Source organism: Mobula birostris, chromosome 31, assembly GCF_030028105.1.
Source record: "Mobula birostris isolate sMobBir1 chromosome 31, sMobBir1.hap1, whole genome shotgun sequence".
NCBI classification, from domain to species: Eukaryota; Metazoa; Chordata; class Chondrichthyes; order Myliobatiformes; family Myliobatidae; genus Mobula; species Mobula birostris.
The window spans coordinates 33,014,172-33,035,448 of NC_092400.1; the positions used below are offsets into that span (position 1 = coordinate 33,014,172).

At 43.1% G+C, this 21,277-nt stretch overlaps 1 protein-coding gene across 4 annotated transcripts in view; it reads right to left on the minus strand.

The window, feature by feature from the left end:
- LOC140190947 (sodium- and chloride-dependent GABA transporter 1) overlaps positions 1-21,277 on the minus strand; it is a 99,125-nt gene that overhangs the window by 76,762 nt on the left and 1,086 nt on the right. For 3 of the 4 annotated variants that reach the window (XM_072247942.1, XM_072247941.1, XM_072247940.1), the window contains exon 2: positions 8,310-8,444. The exons of the other annotated variant lie outside the window; for it this stretch is intronic. In XM_072247942.1, coding sequence (XP_072104043.1) covers positions 8,310-8,444 — 135 coding nt within the window. The remainder of the gene's footprint in view (positions 1-8,309; positions 8,445-21,277) is intronic. 4 annotated transcript variants of the gene reach the window in all.

Below are 21,277 nucleotides of genomic sequence, written 5' to 3' on the forward strand. Positions count from 1 at the left end.
TTGGGAGTATAGGTGTCCCCTGCTTTTTGAACGTTCGCTTTACGAAACCTCACTGTTACGAAAAGAGGCAGCACGTGCCCCGAGCAGCCAAGCTCCTCCCCCAGAACTGCAATCTGGCCGGCATTGCTTAAACACACGCCTGTGAGCAGCCGTTAGCAAGATGAGTTCAATGGTATTGGAAAAGCCTAAAAGAGCTCGCAAGGGTGTTACACTTAGCGTAAAACTAGATATAATTAAGCGTTTCGATCGCGGTGAACAAAGCAAGGACAAAGTAGTTTGGCTTGTGGAAGTTGACGAAGATGATATTGAAGAGGTTGTGGCATCCCATAAACAAGAACTGATAGATGAACAGCAGATGCAATTGGAAGAGGAAAGGATAACACTCGAAACTAAGGGCAGTAGCGAACGGACCGAAAGTGAAGCCGTCCAGGAACTAAATGTAAAGCAACTGCGTGAGATTTTTGCTGCAATAATAAAGTACGACTTTAATTTTGAAAGGGTACATCGGTTTAGGGCATATTTGCAAGATGGTTTGAGTGCTTACAAAAAACTGTATGATAGAAAAATGTGCGAGGCTAAGCAGTCAAGCAAGCCTTCCACGTCAGCTGACAAACCTCGACCTTCAACATCGAGGCAGGCAAACATAGAAGATGACCTGCCTGCTATGATGGAAACAGACGATGAATAGATTACACCCCAGTGTCCCACCACCCCAACCACTGGGCCGATACTGATTCGTGGAGAATGCAGCGGTAGCCAGGAGGCACCCAGCACGTCTTTAAGAGCCGAAATAAACAAGCTAATTAATTAGGTGCCGCCCAGCACGTAAACGTTGGCCCAGATCAGAGGCAATTGCTGAATTTTGCCTCTGATCTGGACCGACAATTATGTGCCAGGCGGCACCTATTTAATTGGCTTGTTTACTTCGGCTTTTTTTCTTAAAGATATGCTGTGTGCCTCCCAGCCACTGCTGTACCGCTGCATTCTTTGCGGATTGGTAGGCGGCCTAGAGGGTGGGGGCCACTGCATCACCCCAACCTCCAACGACTCAGCCTAACACACCATCATCAGTGTGCTCAGCGCTGTCTTCCCGATTCTGGTAAGTGATACTACACTGGACATACATTATTTCTACTTTATATCAGCTGTGTATTTTTACATGTTATTTGGTATGATTTGGAATCTTCATAGCTTAAAGGTTACTGGAGAGAGTATTTCTGCCGAAAGCGCTTGCACGGGATTTTCACTACCGAGAACAGTGCGGCAATGATTGTAGAGAAGTATTGCTACTTTATATAGGCTGTGTATTTATCATATCATTCCTGCTTTTACTATATGTTACTCTTATTTTAGGTTTTGTGTTATTTGTCATGATTTGGTAGGTTATTTTTGGGTCTGCGAACGCTCACAAATTTTTTCTATATAAATAAATGGTAATTGCTTCTTCGTTTTACGACATTCTGGCTTACAAACCGTTTCATAGGAACGATCTACCTTCGGATGGCGGGGGAAACCTGTAAAAGCAGGATGGAACAGCTTAAAGAATGTCAAAGGTGAAAGGTACAACTCGACTTCAAATATTGTTCCCTTTAAATAAATCCAGGGGAAGAAAAATTTCTCCAAACAAAATCCAATTTCAAATGAAGACCAAGCCTGAAGAAATTCTCCCGGTGCCTTTGTTTTTGCCTCCCTGTTGCTGGCAGCATCCACTTATTGGTATTTAGTGGCTGGAAGTGAAGTGAAATCTGCTACCAAGCATAGAGTAGTGGTCATCTGCACTGTTGTGTGAAATGGTGTAATGCTAGAGCAGAACATATGGAACGGATCACATCAGCTGAGATTATTCGGTCCTGCACTGCCCTTTTCCTGTCCCCGCCAGGCACATACTGAATTAGAATACTTTTGCAAACTTTTAATTTAGTCTCTTTTCTTGGGCTGCTCCTCAGGTTTCACTTCAGCACCACTGGTTCCAAGGTGGCTGGCTGGTGTAGAATCCAGAGATTGGTGAGAATGGGGCAAGTCCACAGATGGGCAGGTGGCTATCAGACTGCTGTGGTGGTGCTCTCCATCCAGTTCACACAGGGTTGAGAACTACCAACATTTGATCCTGGATTCCTTCCTACATTGAGTGGTCACAGGGAGGAAATATTAGTCATTTTCCAGGCAGTTTTGTGAACCCTTCCACCCAGCAATCGTTTGCCTTCAAAAGAGCAAGTCCACTTTGGGAGATGGGCATCAGGCATGCCAATGTGACCACTAAAGTCAAGTGAAAATAACTAGCGCCTCTGTGCTGGACAGGGGAAAGATGCCAACCTTGGCTTATCCTGCTAGAAGATGGAAGATTTTGCAGAGAAAATGCTGGATCTACCTCTACAGTGCTTGCTTATCATTTTGAAGCATCCGTAGAATGGTGGGGACCTTTGAAAATGGATGTTGTATTCATCATGATTGATGAAAGAGCCTGTACTCTATGTCCCAGTAATGAAGTGGATAAGATGGAGAACAGTGGAACATTTCTTTTAAAAAAAAAATCTGTTGGACCACAGTCTTTCAGTTAACAGTCAAAAGGTTAAGATATGAAAATAGGAGTAGTGGTTGGTGCTGATCTTTTGACTATTTTGAGCTTCAGTGAAATTCGAATCTACCAACTCTAGAGTCAATACTATGATCTAAAAAGCATGTCTTCCAAGTCACTGGGAAGATGCAGTTGATGAGGATCCTGGTGATAACATTCCCTGTTGTGGACAGAAGGCTCCTCTTAGATTTGTCTCCATTTTTAAATAGACAGATATGATTGATCCCTGGAATACCCTCCACTTCTGAGACTTGAATGAAGAGGTCATGGATTTGTGACCAAAGCAATTCTCCACCCATGCTTCTAAGAAGCAAACACTGCTCCAGAGGCCTTGGTGTTTTGCAGCCGACGTGTAGTGCTTGGAATTGAGGGATGGTGCAGAGCACACTACGACACCCGCATGCAAGATACTCGATGGAACTGTACTGATAATTCTGCTTGTACAGTTTGTGGGAGTGCTATCCGAGTGGTACAAGAACACTCAACTACCACACAAATTCTTGTTGGTCTTGGGGACCATGGAGAATAGTCAGGGCTAGGTCAGGGGTTCCTAACCTTTAGACCACGGACCCCTACCATTACTAAAGGGGCCAGTGAGGAAGCCCCAGTGTAGTTCATGTAGAATGGAGTTAAATGAGCTCATGGATAGTTATCATTAACAAGTTAATTCTATCAAGTGCTGAAGGTTTCCTCAGTCCTTGACAATCCCATCTCAATTCTTGGTATTCAGAGGCTCCTCAGTGTATAGGTTGTAAATGGTCCCGACACTACCGAACAATCCACCTTTTATGGCTATGAATGAGTTTCTGGACATTGTGCAGCCATGGTACTCACCATGGCCTTGACCTTCAGGGGTGGCAGTTCCAATGCAATGGTGTCTTATGCCTGCTCTTAAGAAATTCCTGGACCTCCTGGTCATTCCCAAACCAATTCTGGTAGTGAAGCCTACAGTTTCTTCACAGAAACTCCTTAAGTAGACTTCAGAACAAGCTAGATAGCCATCCACCACTCCTAGTGGTTTAGTGACAGCGTACTGCCAGTGAGGTGATATCCACTATGAGACTTCAGAGGCGACATTCCTGTTGCAGATGAGGTGACAGTAATTCCAATAGTTATTGACACCAGCTGTGGTGTGGATGTCATGGATATCCAATTCATCTCTTATGCAGGTGAATTTAAAAGGCGTCAGTGCCTGACAAAGCACTTCACTGAGGTCAGATGCACATGTCCATGAACAAACAGGGTGCTAGCTATAACAAGGTTGCAGCAAAACATTTGTAACATACAGTGCTGTATTTGTATTAACAAGCAAGTGTACTTAATAAAACAGCCACAATGCATTTTTGTTGGTGTTTTTTTTGTGTAAAAATGTGTATAATTTGTAGTACTGTGGTGGGGTGCAGACACTAGTACGTCTCTACCAAAAGAGGTAGAAGGCACTCCTTCCCTCCTGCAGGCCACCCTTGGGCAAGGTGTAGCACCTGCTTATAGGATGTGGGCATCGCCAGCCAAGCTAGCATTTATTGCCCATCCCCAGTTGCCTTTGAGGAAGTGGTGATGAGCTGCCTTCTTGAACCGCTGCAGTCCCTAACATGTAGGGACACCCACAGTGCTGTTATGGAGAGAATTCCAAGATTTTCACCCAGCAACAATGAAGGAACTGTGATGTTTCCAAGTCAGGATGGTGAGTGATTTGGAGGGGGATTTCCAAGTGGTGGTCTTCCCAGGTATCTGCTGTTCTTGTCCTTCTAGGTGGTAGTGGTAGTGTGGGTCTAGCCCCCCCACCCACCCACCCACCCAAAATTCAGGGTCACATGAAGCCTTGGGAGCAGGTGGTGGATGGTTGTATGAGCAGCCATAAGTTCTGCGTATGCAACCACTGACGCCAGGCAGACAATCTCTGAAGGGTATTGATAATGGTTGGGGTCATCCATTTTGTAAAGACACCACCCAGAAGGCAATGGCAAACCACTTCTATAGAAAAATTTACCAAGAACAATCATGGTCATGATCGTCCACATCATACGACATGGGATATGATGAGCAAAATTCCCAGGCACCTTAGTTACAGTACATGCCTGCAGGTCCCATGCAAGCCATCAAGTCATGGCATGTTCTCCTACAGCGCAGGGGAAGTTGCAAAAATGCCACACCAACTGATGCTCAACTGCATAGAATTAGAATCAGGTTTATTATCACTGATACAGGTGTCCCCCGCTTTTCGAATGTTCGCTTTATGAAACCTCACTGATACAAAAAGACCTACATTACTACCCTGTTTTCGCTTTCAGAAGGTGTTTTCACTGTTATGAAGACAGACAGCGCACGATAAAAGGCAGTGTGCGTCCCGAGCAGCCGCTCTCCCCGGATTCAGCACGGCATTCTCGCCGGCATTGCTTAAACACGTGCCTGTGAGCAGCCGTTTGCAAGATGAGTTCTATGGTATCGGAAAAGCCTAAAAGAACTCGTAAGGGTGTTACATTTAGTGTAAAACTAGACATAATTAAGCGTTTCGATTGTGGTGAACAAAGCAAGGACAAAGTGAGTTTGGCTTGTGGAAGCTGATGTTCAAGAGGTTTTAGCATCCCATGACCAAGAACTGATAGATGAAGAGCTGATGCAATTGGAAGAAAAAAGGATAACAATCGAAACCGAATGCAGTAGCGAAATGAACGTGAAGCTACTGCATGGGATTTTCACTGCAATGATAAAGTACGACTTTAATTTTGAAAGGGTACGTCGGTTTAGGAGATATTTGCAAGATGGTTTGAGTCCTTACAAAGAACTGTGTGATAGAAAAATGCACGAGGCTCAGCAGTCAAGCAAGCCTTCCACATCAGCCAAGGCAGACAACGAACCTCGACCTTCGACACCAAGGCGGGCAGAGATAGATGATGACCTGCCTGCCCTAATGGAAACAGACGATGACGAGATGACACCCCAGTGTCCCACCACCCCAACCCCCGGACAGATACCGATTCGCGGAGAATGCAGGAGTAGCCGGGAGGCACACAGCACATCTTTAAGAAAAAAGCCGAAATAAACATGCTATTTAATTAGGTGCCGCCCAACACGTAATTGTCAGCCCAGATCAGAGACGGTGCAATCGGAAATCGGCACTGATCTGGGCCGACAATTACCTGCTGGGCAGCACCTAATTAATTAGCATGTTTGTTTTGGCTTTTTTCTTAAAAATGTGCTGTGTGCCTCCTGGCTACCACTGCAACACTGCATGTTTTGCGGATCGGTATCGGTTGGTGGCCCAGAGGGTGGGGGCCACTGCACCGCCCCAACCTGCGACAACTCAGCCTAACACACCATCATCAGTGTGCTCGGCGCTGTCTTCCTGATTCTGGTAAGTGATACTATACTGTACATACATTATTTCTACTTTATATCGGCTGTGTATTTTTATGTGTTATTTGGTATGATCTGGCAGCTTCATAGTTTAAAGGTTACTGGAGAGAGCTTGTGCCGTGTTTTTGCCAACAGCGCTTGTGTGAGATTTTCGCTCCGGAGAACAGTGCAATAATGATTGTGGAAAAGTATTTCTACTTTATATAGGCTGTGTATTTATCATATCATTCCTGCTTTTACTACATGTTACTGTTATTTTAGGTTTTATGTTATTTGGCATGATTGGGTAGGTTATTTTTGGGTCTGCGAACGCTCACAAATTTTTCCCATATAAATAAATGGTAATTGCTTCTTCACTTTACGACATTTCGGCTTACGAACCGTTTCATAGGAACGCTCTACCTTCAGATGGCGGGGGAAACCTGTATATGTTGCGAAATCTGTTATTTTGAAGCACTAGAACAGTGCATATTAAAATTATAAGTTACAATAATATAGAAATAGAACAAAATAGTGAGGTAGTGTTCATGGATCATACAGAAATCTGAAGGCAAAGGGGAAGAAGCTGTTCCTAAAACCTCAAGTGCACATCTTCAGGCTCCTGCATCTCTTCTAATGGCAGTAATGAGAAAGGTACATCCCTCATGGCAAGGCTGCTTAATGATGGACACCACCTTGAGGTATTGCCTTTTGTAGATATCCTTTGTGGTGGGGAGGCTGGTGTCCATGGAACTGGCCAAGTCTACAACCCTTTGCAGCTTTTTCCTGATCCTGTGCATTGGCACCTGTATAGCAGATAGTGAAGCAACCAGCAAGATTCACCTCCATGTTACATCTGTAGAAATTAGCTCAAGTCTATGGTGACTTACCAAAATCTTCACAAAATTCTGAGCACTATCATTGACATTACATCAATATGTTGCACTGAGGATAGATCTTTTGAGAAGTTGACACCCAGGAACTTGAAGGTTACAGCTTCAAAGCTCTGACTGCTGACGAAAGCAGTTTTCCTAATTTGCTCTGCCAGAAGGGGCATCTACTGTTTTGTTCTTTGAACTGGGGTGAGAAAGTGTCCTGGTGCCTGAGTGATGACACCAGAGCAACCCACATCTGTTGCCCTAGGGGGCCCAGAATTTCTAGTCCTGAACTTCAAGGCAATGAGTAATTACAGTTACCATGGGACAGGTTTTAGCAAACTACTGGACAGGCTTACAGAACAATGTCTTGGCCCTGTGGCAGAGGTTCAAGACAGATAAAGACTAGGCTTTGCTAAATAGATGCTAAAAGCATACAAGTAGTTATCCAAGTTTATAAAAGGACCTAGACCAACTTGGAAAGTAGTTCAAGCAATGCAAATGGAATTTGATTTAAACAGGAGAGAGGCATTGTACTTTTGGCAAGTTAAATGGGGGCAACACTTGTAACCTGACAGTCGAGGCACAGGAAGACAGAGACAAAGGCACTGTTTGCTACACTGGTCTTCATCAGTCTGGGTATTAAGTATGTCAGGGATATTATGTTGCAGCTGCACAAGATATGGGCATAAGACAAAGGAAATGGGATCAGTTCAAGTTTAAAAAAAAAGGTCAGCATGGAGAAGTTGGGCCAAATGGCCTATTTCAATGAGGTGCAATTCTAAATTAACACATGTGGTGGAATGTCATGGCAGGGGTTCCCAACCTGGGTTCCACAGACCCCTCTGTTAACAGTAGGGGTAGGTGGTATAAAGATGGTTGGGAACCCATGTTAGAGGTAGCACATAGTTGAGAATGTACAGAAAAACACTTGGCATCTTGCCATAAACCGCACAGGAATTACACCACTTAGGACTGACTAAATGTGTCATTAAGCCGAGAGCACAAGATTAAAGTGTGTTGATGTTCAGAGTTCTACTAGGAAAGAACTAAGCAGCTTTATCCTCAAACTTTAGCCAGGAGAATGCAAATACTCCATTAGTAGAGCAAGTCACTGCAAAACCCCACCAATCTTATGCTAACCAGCTCCTGTGGCAAAAAAAAACAAGTTGTTCCCTGGTTCAATATGTCAAAATACAAATGATGGCTCAGTGATTTGGTGGCACAAGGGACTTGCTGCAAGAGCAAATTACTGGAAATAATTAATGTTGACCAGATTAGTTATGAATAAATGATTTAAAAAAATCATTGACAAAATATCAGCTGGCTGAGCAGTTGAACTCACTCCCTCTGAACACATTTGGAACCTTTGATACTGAAAGAGGCTTCAAAATGTTTCATGAAATCAGCCGTCAGAAGAGAGTGTGCATAACTCTACAAATAAGACCAAGCCAAGGTTCACAATTTGACTTTTAGTCCAACTGAGGAGATTCAGTTATCTGCAGTAATAATTATCTACAAACCTTTCAGAAGAGGACAGATTTTAGCCAAGGCATGCACAGGTCCCAAACTTGTATACTGGCCAATGGTGTATTCTAGGAGGAGCAGTGGCATCCCACACAGCAAGATCATTACCAGATATGGGATGATGAAAGCACCTGTCAGACAAACAAAAATCACAATGAATAATAAGAGGAACATTCTTCTCATTCAGTGTACAAATTCATCCTGAATTATCTTTGGACATTGTAGGATGGGGGGGGGGGGGGGGGGAGAAGAAAAAAGACAAATAGACTTCAAGTCTGCCTTGCTATTTAACAAGGTCACAACTGATCTAACTTCAGTCTTGTTTCTTCAGTCCTGACAGCTCCCTACAACCCTGACCCCAGCTGTAGGTAAAACCCCAAAACACTGCTCATCTCACCCTTGATGACAAGCACACACATGCATACAGCTAAATGGAACAGCATTCCTCTGGGGGCACGTGGCAAAACACAGTGCCAGAAGGCACACACAACACACCATTACAATAGCAGGAACACAGTTACAACAAAAGAAAAAGCCCAAGTCATTGTGAGGGACATCTGAAGATTGATGGTGCATGGGTTGTTGGCCTGAAGCTACATTTCTGCTAGAACAGGCACACAGCAGTTCCTCAACACGTGCTAGTGCAGCCACACGCAATCCAGCACCTCTTCCCAGGAGTTAAGGCTAGAGAGCAGCACCGACAGGAGAGGCCAGCCCAAACCCAGCATGTACTCTAGAGTTCCTGCTGCCCCCACCCACTTTCTCCCACATTTGGGATCTGCAATCCCGCAGCCCAGGGGCTTGGTCTGCACAATGGGGGGCCATGCAGCTCCCCTGTCATTGGGGTGTGCAGTGAACCAGATCTGCAGTATTCTACATTACCAACGTCCAACAGGGGCTTGTGATTACAAGAAAAAAAAACCAAGACAATCATTTACACAATTTACTGATTCAACTTCCAGCTCTCTGGGGTAGAGATTCCAAAGACTTAATGCTCCAAGAGAAGAAATTCTTCCTTTCACCAAAACAATGCCAATCACCCCCACCAATACTGATACCATTTGGGGGGGGGGGGGGGGAAAAGAGGGGAGGAGATCTCTTGGCATCTACCAGGCAAGCCCTCAATTTTGTATTTCAGTTTCAAAAAAAAGTCACTGTCTTCTGAACTTGGTCCATCTAATCAACCTTTCCCTACAAGTCCTTCACTCCAGGAATCAACTTAGTTAATCTTCCCTCAATAGTCTCTTGACTTGACACAGATGCAGAAGAGTTCAATTTCATCTTTAATGATCTGCTACTATACCATTTAATTTTCCCAATTTACCATATCTGGGTGGCAGGGTGGAGATATGTCCCTACAAAGGAGGTGTAAGGTGCTCCTTCCCTCCGCTAACCTGCAGGTCACCCTTGGCTGAGGTGTAGCACCTGCTTAGCCCCCGATCAGGGTCATGTGAAGCCATGGGATCAGGTCGTGGATGGTCGTATGAGCAGCTGGTGCACATCACAAGTCCTGGTTATGCAACCACTGGCACCAGGCAGAGAATCTCTGAACAGTATTGATAATGGCTGGGGTCACTCATCTTGTAAAGGCACTGCCCAGAAGGTGGCAATGGCAAACAACTTCTGTAGAAAAATTTGCCAAGGGCTAACATGGAGACCATGACTACCTATGTCATATGACATAGCACATGATGATTCTCATGCTAGTTGTTCCACTCAAGTCAAAGACTTGATCTGTGTGGGCAGGAAGGAGGAATGAGACTTGTTTAGTTGTTTGTTGTGTTCTGTCAAGCACTATTGACATGCTGTGCTGTGGATACCTGCAGGCCACTCTCAGCACATCCTAGGCTCAGTGCTGGTCATCAACGCAAATGAGACATTTCATTGTGCATCTCAATATGATAAATAAAACCTTTTAAAAAATGTTTTATTTTTATTTGGATAAGGAATTCACAAGTATCATGAATTTTTCACAAGTATAACTATTTCCATTTTTTAAAAAATGTGTATAAATCTATAATTATTTATACATTCCTAAGATAGGAAAAGAAATTAGACACTTAAATAGATAATTATGTACAGTTGAAATTCTACTCTATTAGGCGAAGTAATGATATTAGTTAAGAAAAATAGTAATAATAGTGGATTAATAATAATTTCCATACATCTCTTCTGGACCATTTCTTTCTGGTCCAAAATATTGTACGTAAGCCTATGTAACTACCATTGTAGGGGTTTATATCCTAACTCGTTCATGTTTGCTCCTATCCCCAAACAATTATCCAATCCGTATGTACTTATTTACTTAATTTTATCATTTTTTTTTTATTCCTTTCCCAAATCTTTTCCTTTACTTGTGTTAATTCTCTATTTTCCAAAAAAAGAAAAAACAGAAACAGTAAACATTTAGACCAGGGGTGCTTACGTTAGCAATATTACTGTGTTGATGAGAAGAGCAGTATAAATCATTAGGAGAGTCATCTAAAGTCTGCTCGCTTTGGGGTTATATATTCAATCCATTTATTGCAAATTTGATAAAATTTTTCTTTTTGAATTCTCAGAGAGTAAGTCATCTTTTTCATTTTAAATATTTCCAAGATAATTTCGTGCCAATCTTCTAATGTAGGTGGTATTGGATTTAGCCACTTTCTAGTGATTGATTTCTTACTTGCCGCTAAAAGAGCCTGCAGCAACTTTATATCTTTCTTCTGTTCAAGAAACAATACATGCCCCAAATAGAGCGTCTCAAAGTTCAGAGCTATCTGGGTCTTAAGTACCTTAACTGATGTTCTATGAATACCTTTCCAACATGAACTTAATTTAGGGCAATCCCAGAAAATATGGAAATGATTTGCCTCCTTGGAGCTGCACCTTCTCCAACACGTCACGTTTGTGTCTTTATATTTTTCCTGATATGGGGTCTTGAAGTATCTTATAATATTTTTCCAACAATGTTCTCTCCAAGTCAAAGAATTAGTCGAAGACCACTAACAGCTGCATATTTTCCCCCCAAGCCTCCTCTGAAAGTACCAACCTCGCTTCTTTCTCCCACTTCTCTTTAATATACAACATGTTTACATTTTTAGCATGGGACAGTGCATTACATAATCAAGAAACTGATTTACTTGGTATTGAACTGTAAGCCGAATTCAGAATCTTGAAAAATTCTAATTCTACTGTTGATAGGTCTGTATATCTACAACTCTGGTTAACATCGTGTCGTACTTGAAGGTACCTAAAAAAGTCATTGTGTTCTAGGCCATGTTTGTCCTGCAGGAATTGGAAACTCTGTAATACTCCTTCATGTATAAATGAGAGGTAGGTTGTAAGACCTTTCTTTATCCATGGTTCAAATCTTTTATCTCCTCTGTTGGGAAGGAATTTGGTATCATATGCACACCATCTAAAGAGTTTTAACATGTTATTGATTCCACATGAATTAACCACCTTTGCCATACTTCTAATGTAAGATTTATCCAGCTGTTTTTAAACTTTTCCAATTGGGCCATCAATCCTTTGTCAGCTGTTGAGGCCTGTAGAGGCAAACTATCAACCAATCCGATAAATAAAACTCAAAAATCTTGACAGTTTAACAGAGGTTATTACCCTCCCCAATATTTTTTTTCATAAATCACAAGTGGCCAGAATTAAAACAGGCTGTTTATTAATTCCACGATGCAAGATTAATTCCAAGACCTTGGCTCAAATGCTCAAAGGCAAAAGGTAACATTGAACCTAGTCTACATGACTAGGCAAATCACTTTAGTCCAGTTTAAGACAGTGCTGGTGAATCTCTGACTTCTGGCAGGAGGGTAACGAAACAACCAAACATGTGTTCACCACTTTTTCTGGCAAACGATCATAGTAAGCAATATTCTGCAACTTCCCTTTGGACTTCATATTTCACATTTAATTCATTTTTCAAGAAGAAACAATAGAATTGAATGATGTAGATGCAAAAAAGGTAGAGATTCACAATTAAAAACATTGTTCACAAGTCAAAATGTGTTTTTCCCCCTCCCCAAGATATATCTAGCTGAAAAAGTTCATGTGCAGATTTTGTTGCCTTCAGAAGAATTCAGTTCAGAAAGGTTTCAGTGATAATTCCCCATTATTGAACAGACAATCTTCCTAAAAAAAAAAAGCACTAAAATTGGGAGAAGGGAAGAGGAAAGATGCAGGACAGTTACCAGAGCACAAGAGATATAAATTGTTTAAAACTAAAAAAGTTGGATCTTTCAGGTGCTGAAATAAGTGAGAATTCAGATTTCATATTAACAAAGCTTCAAAGGCAAGAGTCTTCCCATTATCATGAAGTGACTTGGACCTGAAAGATAAACTGTTACTGTCTCCATAGATGCCAGTCAACCTGCTGAATAGCCCCGCAGTTTTCTATTTCATTTCACATTTCCAACAACAGCAGTTCTGAGATTTGAATTCATTTACTCGAGATCCAGCCAGTGGTGTAATGGCATCCGCACCCAACTTTGAGCAGAGTAGACCCAGGTTCAGATCCTGTTGGCTCCACCCATGCTGGGTTGACTGTCGAGCTAGCAACTCTGCCTCATTTTAAAAAAAACACCAGGAAAATGCTAAGAAATGGCAAGATGCACCACAAGAAAGGAACAACTCGGGAGCAGGAGGAGGACAATCAAGCCCCACAATTGGCTAGCAGTCCAACTTCAACTTACACACACTCTCTCTCTCTCTGGCCACTTTATTCGGTGCACCTGCTCTTTAATGCAAATATCTAATCAGCCAATCATATGGCAGCAACTCAGTACACAACAGCAAGCAGACATGGTCAGAGGTTCAAGTGTTCAAATCAAACATCAGAATGGGGGGCGGGGGGGGGGGGGGGGGGAAGAGAAGAAATGTGACCCAAGTGACTTTGACTGTGGAATAATTATTGATGTTAGAACAGGTGGTGTGAGTAATCTCAAAAACTGCTGATCTCCTTGGATTTTCATGCAGAACAGTCTCTAAAGTTCAGAGAGAATGGCGTGACAAACGTAAAAACATCCAGTGAGCGACAGTTTTGTGGGAGAAAACGGCATGTTAATGAGAAAGGCCAGTCTGGTTCAAGTTGACAGGAAAGTGACAGTAACTCATAGCAAACAAGAAAGTCAGCAGATGTTGGAAATCCAAAGCAACTCAAATAACTACATGTTACAACAGTGGCATCCAAAAGAGCATCTCTGAATGTAAAACACATCAAAGCTCGAAGTGGATGGGCTACAGCAGCAAAAGACAATGAACATACACTAAAGTGGCCGCTGAGTAAGTATAGAAGGCACCTAGTAAAATGGCCACTGAATTCATCTAGGGATGGATTAGTCCCCAAAACAAAAGACCAAATCTCAGGAGATCATGTGATAGCAAGATAAAATATATTTTTTAAAAATCACTTTGGAAACATTTATACTCAAACCTTTACCCAATGCAGTATAAAAAGCACATCATCTTTCCTGCCACACTGAATCATTCTCTCCTTTCACACACTATCAAAATCAAATTAAGGGAAACTTCAGTATATTCATGCACCATGACTCACATTTCATTTTGCAAGTCACTGTGGGAGTGGCCAATTGATTACTTAAACTCTCAGAAAATATACAGTGGCGTCAGAAGTTTGTGACCCAAAATGTGATCAGATCTACACACAAGTCCTAAAACTAGAACCCAATTAAATGAATTAACAAAACACATACTTGTTCCTGTGGGAATACTCCAATATTACATGTATTTGTTGGAAAGAAGTATGTGGATTTTGCTTTCAGTAACTGGTGTAAACCCCCCCTCCCCCTTGTATGGCAATAACTTCAACCAAACATTTCTAGCAACTGTTGATCAGTCCTGCACATTGGCTTTGAGGGATTTCAGGTCATTCCTCCTTACAAAACTGCTTCAGCTCTGGAGTTTTGGTCAGCTTTCTTGCATGAACTTCAGGTCCTTCCACAATGTTTCTATAGGATTAAAATCAGAACTTTGACTCGGCCACTCCAAAACATGAATTTTCTTCTGCTTTAACTATTCTTTGGTAGACTGACGTGTGTTTAGGATCATTGTCTTGCTACTTGACCCATGTTCTCTTCACCTTCAGTTCATGGCCAGATACCCTGACAATTCAGAATTCATAGTTCCAGGAATGATGGCAAGCTGTCTTGAAGCAGCAAAGAGGGCCCAAACTAAGTCACTGCCACCACCACATTTCATTGGGACAGGGTTCTTTATGCTGGAATGCAGTGTTTACTTTACACCAAACATAACACTTCTCAATTAAGCCAAAGATTTCTATTTTGGACTCATCCATCCACTGAACATTCTTCCAATAGCCTCCTGGCTTATCCATGTGGTCTTTAGCAAACTTCAGACGGGCAGCAATGTTCTTCTTGGGGAGTAGTGGCTTCTTCCTTGCAACCTTGCCATGCATGCCATTGCTGTTCAGTGTTTGCCTGATGGTTGATTCATGAACATTGACATTAGCCAATGCAATAGAGGCCTGAAGCTCCTCAGACGTTACCCTGGGGTTCTTTGTGACCTCCTGGAATATTATATGCCTTGCTCTTGGAGTGATTTTTGTTGGTTGACCATTTCTGGTGAGAGCAACAACAGCATTGAATTTCCTCAATTTGTACACTATCTGCCTGCCTGTAATTGGTGGAGCCCAAACTCCTTAGAAATGGTTTTGTATCTTTTTCCAGCTTGGTGAGCATCAACTTTTGTTCTGAGGTCCTCAAATCTCCTTCAACTGAGGCATGGGACACTTCCAAAACTCCTGTGTGGTGAAAATCAGACTTCAATGGCAAAGACCCAGGTTTATATTCCTCAGGACTTGCATGAAAGATCTGATCACATTTTAGGTCCCATTAGAGGAAATTCTAAAAGGCTCACAAACTTCCTAGCACCACCATAATACACACCAGCAACAAACAATTCAGAGTGGCTCAGCCCTTTCACAGAATGCCTTCCACAGTGTAGAACTGATCCTGCATTTTTTATGATGGCAAGAACTTACACACTGCAGGTCTGCCCCATCAGTGAGTGGCTTGTTGGCAGAGAAAATAAAGGAGCTGCGCGTCGTGCTGTTGCCTGGGTCAAAAAGACGTGTACAATCTAACAGCAAGTAACCATCTTGGCCATTTTTCCTGTGATCACAAGACCTTTTTAATACATTGTTAATGTGGAATGCCACAAGCTTGATTCACTGATTTATTGCAGACATCCCACCCTGCAAAAACTCATTTCAGGGAGGTAGCACCATCAATTTGTGGGAGACTCCTGGGAGAGGTGGGATGTCTGCAACAGAGTAGCTCCTTAGCAGGTAGCCAGCTAGTTTAAATAACGTTAGCTATGCTAATGAATGAATGGCACCTGTTAAACTCACCTCAACATGTCTTTTACAGTCTTAACCCTCCATGGGCAACAGAAAAGTCACTGTTGCAAACAGCGCAGCGAGCAACACGGTCATTATTTTGACCCCTATTAGGCAGGGGTACACTTTAGTGTAGTCTGGGGTGACGTACGTTTTATATATTTTTTGGAACACTCTCCCATGGCGCGCTCTTGCTCTCTCTCTCGCCTGCTTGCTCTCGCTCTCTCTTGCTTTCTCTCGCTCGCTCTCAAAAAAATTGATTTCCATGATATTGTATATAATTTGCAGGCATCAGGGAGCCACTATTAATATGCGGGAGACTCCCGGAACTTCCGGGAGAGGTGGGATGTCTGTTATTGGCTGAGGGCAGGGGAGCTGTGCGGTCTCAGTCATAGAGAGAATGAGGCCTCAAGCCGAGTTTTCGCCTATTTACAGCCACCAGGTGAACCTGCTGTGCTCCACTGGGAGCAGTGTGGTACTGCGTCCAGGCTGGTGAAGGTGCTGCCACCCCCTCCTCCACTCCCAATGATCACTTGGGAGAAGACAACCTCTGTCGCAGTTGATTGCAGATTTTTGCCACAATTAATGGACTCAGGGGCTCGAGCTGGAGTGTTGCCCATTGACAGCTGCCACTGGGTTGGCCTGGTGCTGATCCCTAGTGCTCACTTAGCAGAAGACAAACTGCATTGTGGTCAAATGCAGATTTCTGCAGCTCAAGTCTGGACTACTTTCTTTGCATGGCTATATCTTACTGATACCTTTATGTGCTTGCTATCTTGTACCTGCAGTGCGTTTTGTGCTGGGTGACTGATGGTACTGTGTTCTGCCCCGTCGCCCCAGAGAAACACTGTCTCATTTGGCTGTACGTATTCATGTACGGTTGAATGACAATTAAACTTCAATTGCGATGCAACCCTTACTAAAATGTCAAACCTGATGTTTGAAATAATGACTTAGCACCGTAGTTACAAAGTAGATTATATGAAGCAACTCATCTTGTGCCAAAGAATGTTGCATATTATACAGTACTTCCACAAGTCTCAAAATGAAGTCAACCTACTTTCGTGCCCATGACACAATAGTGTATTACATTGTTTCCATAATTACAGTGTAATTGATAGAGACAAAGCACTGGTATAATCACACAAGATTACAAACATTGTGAGCCACAAGACCACCAACACTCCACACAGGTTGCATGAGCTCAGTTTGCCCATTATTAATATCACTATTTGACGTTCCTCACTTTGCCATCCTATCACAATAAGGTAGACGTAGGCTATGTTTTAAAAAGTTAGCCAAGAATTGAAATAACTTTAAACAAGCTCTGGTTAAATCACAAACACGAGGAAATCTGCAGATGCTGGAATTTCAAGCAACACACATCAAAGTTGCTGGTGAACGCAGCAGGCCAGGCAGCATCTCTAGGAAGAGGTACAGTCGACGTTTCAGGCCGAGACCCTTCGTCCGGACTAACTGAAGGAAGAGCTAGTAAGAGATTTGAAAATAGGAGGAGGAGGGGGAGGGTTGGAGCCAAGAGCTGGACAGTTGATTGGCAAAAGGGGTATGTGAGGTTCATGGGACAAGAAGCCCAGGGAGAAAGAAAAGGGGGAAGGGGGAAAAATCCCAGAGGTTGGGCAAGGAGTATAGTGAGAGGGACAGAGGGAGAAAAAGGAGCGAGAGAAAAAGAATGTGTGTACATAAATAAATAACAGATGGGGGGGGGACGTCAGGGAGGTGGGCATTAGCGGAAGTTTGAGAAGTCAACGTTCATGCCATCAGGTTGGAAGCTACCTAGACGGAATATAAGGTGTTGTTCCTCCAACCTGAGTGTGGCTTCATCTTTACAGTAGTGGAGGCCGTGGATAGACATATCAGAATGGGAAAGGGACATGGAATTAAAATGTGTGGCCACTGGGAGATCCTGCTTTCTCTGGTGGACAGAGCGTAGGTGTTCAACGAAACGGTCTCCCAGTCTGCGTCGGGTCTCGCCAATATAAAGAAGGCCACATCGGGAGCACCGGACGCAGTATATCACTCCAGCTGACTCACAGGTGAAGTGTCGCCTCACCTGGAAGGACTGTCTGGGGCCCTGAATGGTGGTAAGGGAGGAAGTGCAAGGGCATGTGTAGCATTTGTTCCGCTTATAAGTGCCAGGAGGGAGATCAGTGGGGAGGGATTGGGGGGGGGAGGGGGGGGAAAACAAATGGACAAGGGAGTCGCATAGGGAGTGATCCCAGTGGAAAGCGGGGGGGGGGGGGGGGGAAGGGAGGGAAAGATGTGCTTAGTGGTGGGATCCCGTTGGAGGTGGCAGGAGTTACGGAGAATAATATGTTGGACCCGGAGGCTGGTGGGGTGGTAGGTGAGGACCAGGGGAACCCTATTCCTAGTGAAGTGGCGGGAGGATGGAGTGAGAGCAGATGTGCGTGAAATGGGGAAGATGCGTTTGAGAGCAGAGTTGATGGCGGCGCCCATAATAAGCGTAACAAATGAACACATGACCTTAGAACTCAGTCTGTCAGACCAGTCAGCCTGAATTCTCCCCAAGAAGCAATATCAGTGGTTCGGCTCTCTTCACTGTGGACCTCCCTAAACCCCTCCTTGTCTCTGCACAGAACACGGAAGTTCAAGAGCCAGTTGTCGAGTTAGGGATCTGTACAGTAGAACTGGAGCAAGTTGGCTGCCAGTTTACTGTGTGGAAAGAGCTTTGAATTAAAGAAAAAAAGGAATGACCATTCATTACACACTGTCTAAACAAACATTTGGTGTGATTAAGATTGCAAGCCCTGCACAGTGCTCTCTATGGGATGTGACTGAACATTACAAGCATCTGTGCATCTCTAAACATAAAGATCAAAGTTACATACATAGAATAAAATCAGCAAAAACAAATTAGAATACGTCACTTTAAACTGAGTCCAAAAAGCAGAAAGGCAAGCCTGCAGAAACTGACTGAGGTGTCAACAGCTGCAATGGTTAGTTCTCAATGCTAGACTAGAGCTTTAAGATAGCAAGATCTGTAGTTGACTTTTCTTTGGTGGTGGTGGTGGTGGGGGGTGGAAAATGATGGTGTCTAAGGAATTGGATACTCACAATCCAATTGGTTCACAATGTATCACTAGGTCATTAAGACGTGGGCAGATTAAATTATAAAACTACCCGAAACTTGGCCCCTCCCCCCTTTCTCCACACCGTCGAAGGAAAGCAGCATCCAAAGGTCCTCACCACCCAGGCCATGCTCTTTTCACACAGCAGCCATCAGGTAGAAGGTACAAGTGCCTCAGGACTCACCACCAGGTTCAAGAACAGTTACACAGATTTATATTTGTGGTTTGGCACATTTACTATTCTACAGATTTGCTGACTATACCTGCAGGAAAGTATGTCAGGGTTGTATGTGTTGACATGCACATACTCCAATAAATTTACTTTTAACTTTTCTTTGACCAGTTCCTGTTGTCACCTTCCTCCCAATCCCAGCCCTCCCATTTTCCAGCACGTTTTCAGTCACCCAACACCCCAGTTGCTGCCTCGTTTAATTCCTAGCATCATATTTCTCCAACTCACTAATTTGTTATTAAAATGAGATTCTGTAGATGCTGGAAATCTAGAGCAATACACAGAAAATGCTGAAGAAACTCAGCAGGTCGGGCAGTGTCTACGGAAATGAACACATATTTCCTTTTGCCCAGCTCTCATCCCTCATTCAGATATTCAACTAAATTTTAGCTCATCCAAAAACATTCCCTCTAATTTCAGTAGAGTAGTTTCAAGGTACTACAAGCAATCGAAGGCAGAACAAGTTGTCTCAAAAAGGATCTAGTGCTTTCCTGGCATACATGACGGATAATTCTTCTCGGGCTTCCAGCTGGGTACAGGTATCGATTTTAATTGATGTTTCGATGGCAAACTCTCATCTTCATCAGGGAAGAAGCCTGAGCACGTCCAGTCTAGTGGTCCCTCCCGATTAGTTAGTCCACATCTAACAGGTGTATTTTTCACAGAACGAAGACCTTCATTAGGTAGATACTTTTGCACTACATTTTTTTTGGACAGCATTTCAACCAACATGCCTCATGATGCAGAATACCTACAGAAACCCCTCCATTTTGGAGTAATTCAAGAGCTGAACTCCCCCACTGCCAATACCATTGCTTTCCTTTGGCACAATCCCTTGTGGTTTAAGTGCCCATAAAGTCAGCTTCAGATCTGGAGGGACAACTCCACCTCCACTGCCTAGATTCTCTTAGAGCAGGACTCAAAGTAATTTATTATCAAAGTACATACATGTCAGAAATGCAATCTAGAGATTCATTTTCTTGTGGGCATACTCAATAAAGCTATAGACTAATACCCCTGACAGAATCAATGAAAGACTGCAGCAACCAAAGTGCAAAAGACAACTGCAAATATAAACTGAAAGTAACAATATTAATAAACAAGCATGAAGAGATGAGATGGAGCATCCTTGAAAGTGAGTCAGTTGGTTGTGGGAACGTTACAATAATGGGGCAAATGAAAGTTATCGCCTTCAGTTAACTCATGAAAATTGCCTTAGCCCCTGTTGTGTGCTGGGGCAGCAAGCTGAGGGTGGCAGACACCAACAGAATCAACAAACTCATTCATAAGGCCAGTGATTGTTGTGGGGATGGAACTGGACTCTCTGACGGTGGTGTCTGAAAAGAGGATGCTGTCCAAGTTGCATGCCATCTTGGTCAATGTCTCCCATCCACTACATGATGTACCAGTTGGGCACAGGAGTATATTCAGCCAGAAACTCATTCCACCGAGATGCAACACAGAGTGTCATAGGAAGTCATTCCTGCCTGTGGCCATCAAACTTTACAACTCCTCCCTTGGAGGGTCAGACACCTTGAGCCAATAGGCTGGTCTTGGACTTTTTTCCTGGCATAATTTACATATTACTATTTAATTATTTATGGTGCAACTGTAATGAAATCCAATTTCCCCTGGGATCAATAAAGTATGACTATGACCTTGCTGACAATTGAATGTTTCCAGTACATGCATGCAGCATTCAGAAAATCAAGATTAAATACAAAGTCTGCATATCTGACATTAATCAGAGCGTGGAAAGGATTATTAGTTCTTTGCCTGTTTTCTGTTTAGTTTTAATTCTGGTATAAATTGTCCCATGATTAGCCTAGGGTTTTTTAAAAAAATTTATTGAGACAAGTACAGAATCGGTCCTTCAAGCCACGCCACCCAGCAATCCCCGAGTTAACCCTAGTCTAATCATGGGACGAGTTACAATGACCATTTGTGGAATACTGGGCAACATGGCTCAAAGGGCCAGAAGGGACTACCTCAATAAATAAATTCTCAGCTCAGTTGTTACCAGAGTCAGTTACAATGCCATTAAACACTTGCTCTTGTAATATTTCCACTATTGTTGAAGCATTGAGCACTGCCCTGCCAAATATTTGCAGCTTTTCCCATTTTGTCTATCTTACAAATTGATAAAATGGGAAAAAAAAAGCTGGAACAGTTCAAAATTTTTGAGTTAGATACAACAAATAAAAAATTAAAACCCTGCCGTTTCCCTGGTGGCAAACACGGGGAAGTCTG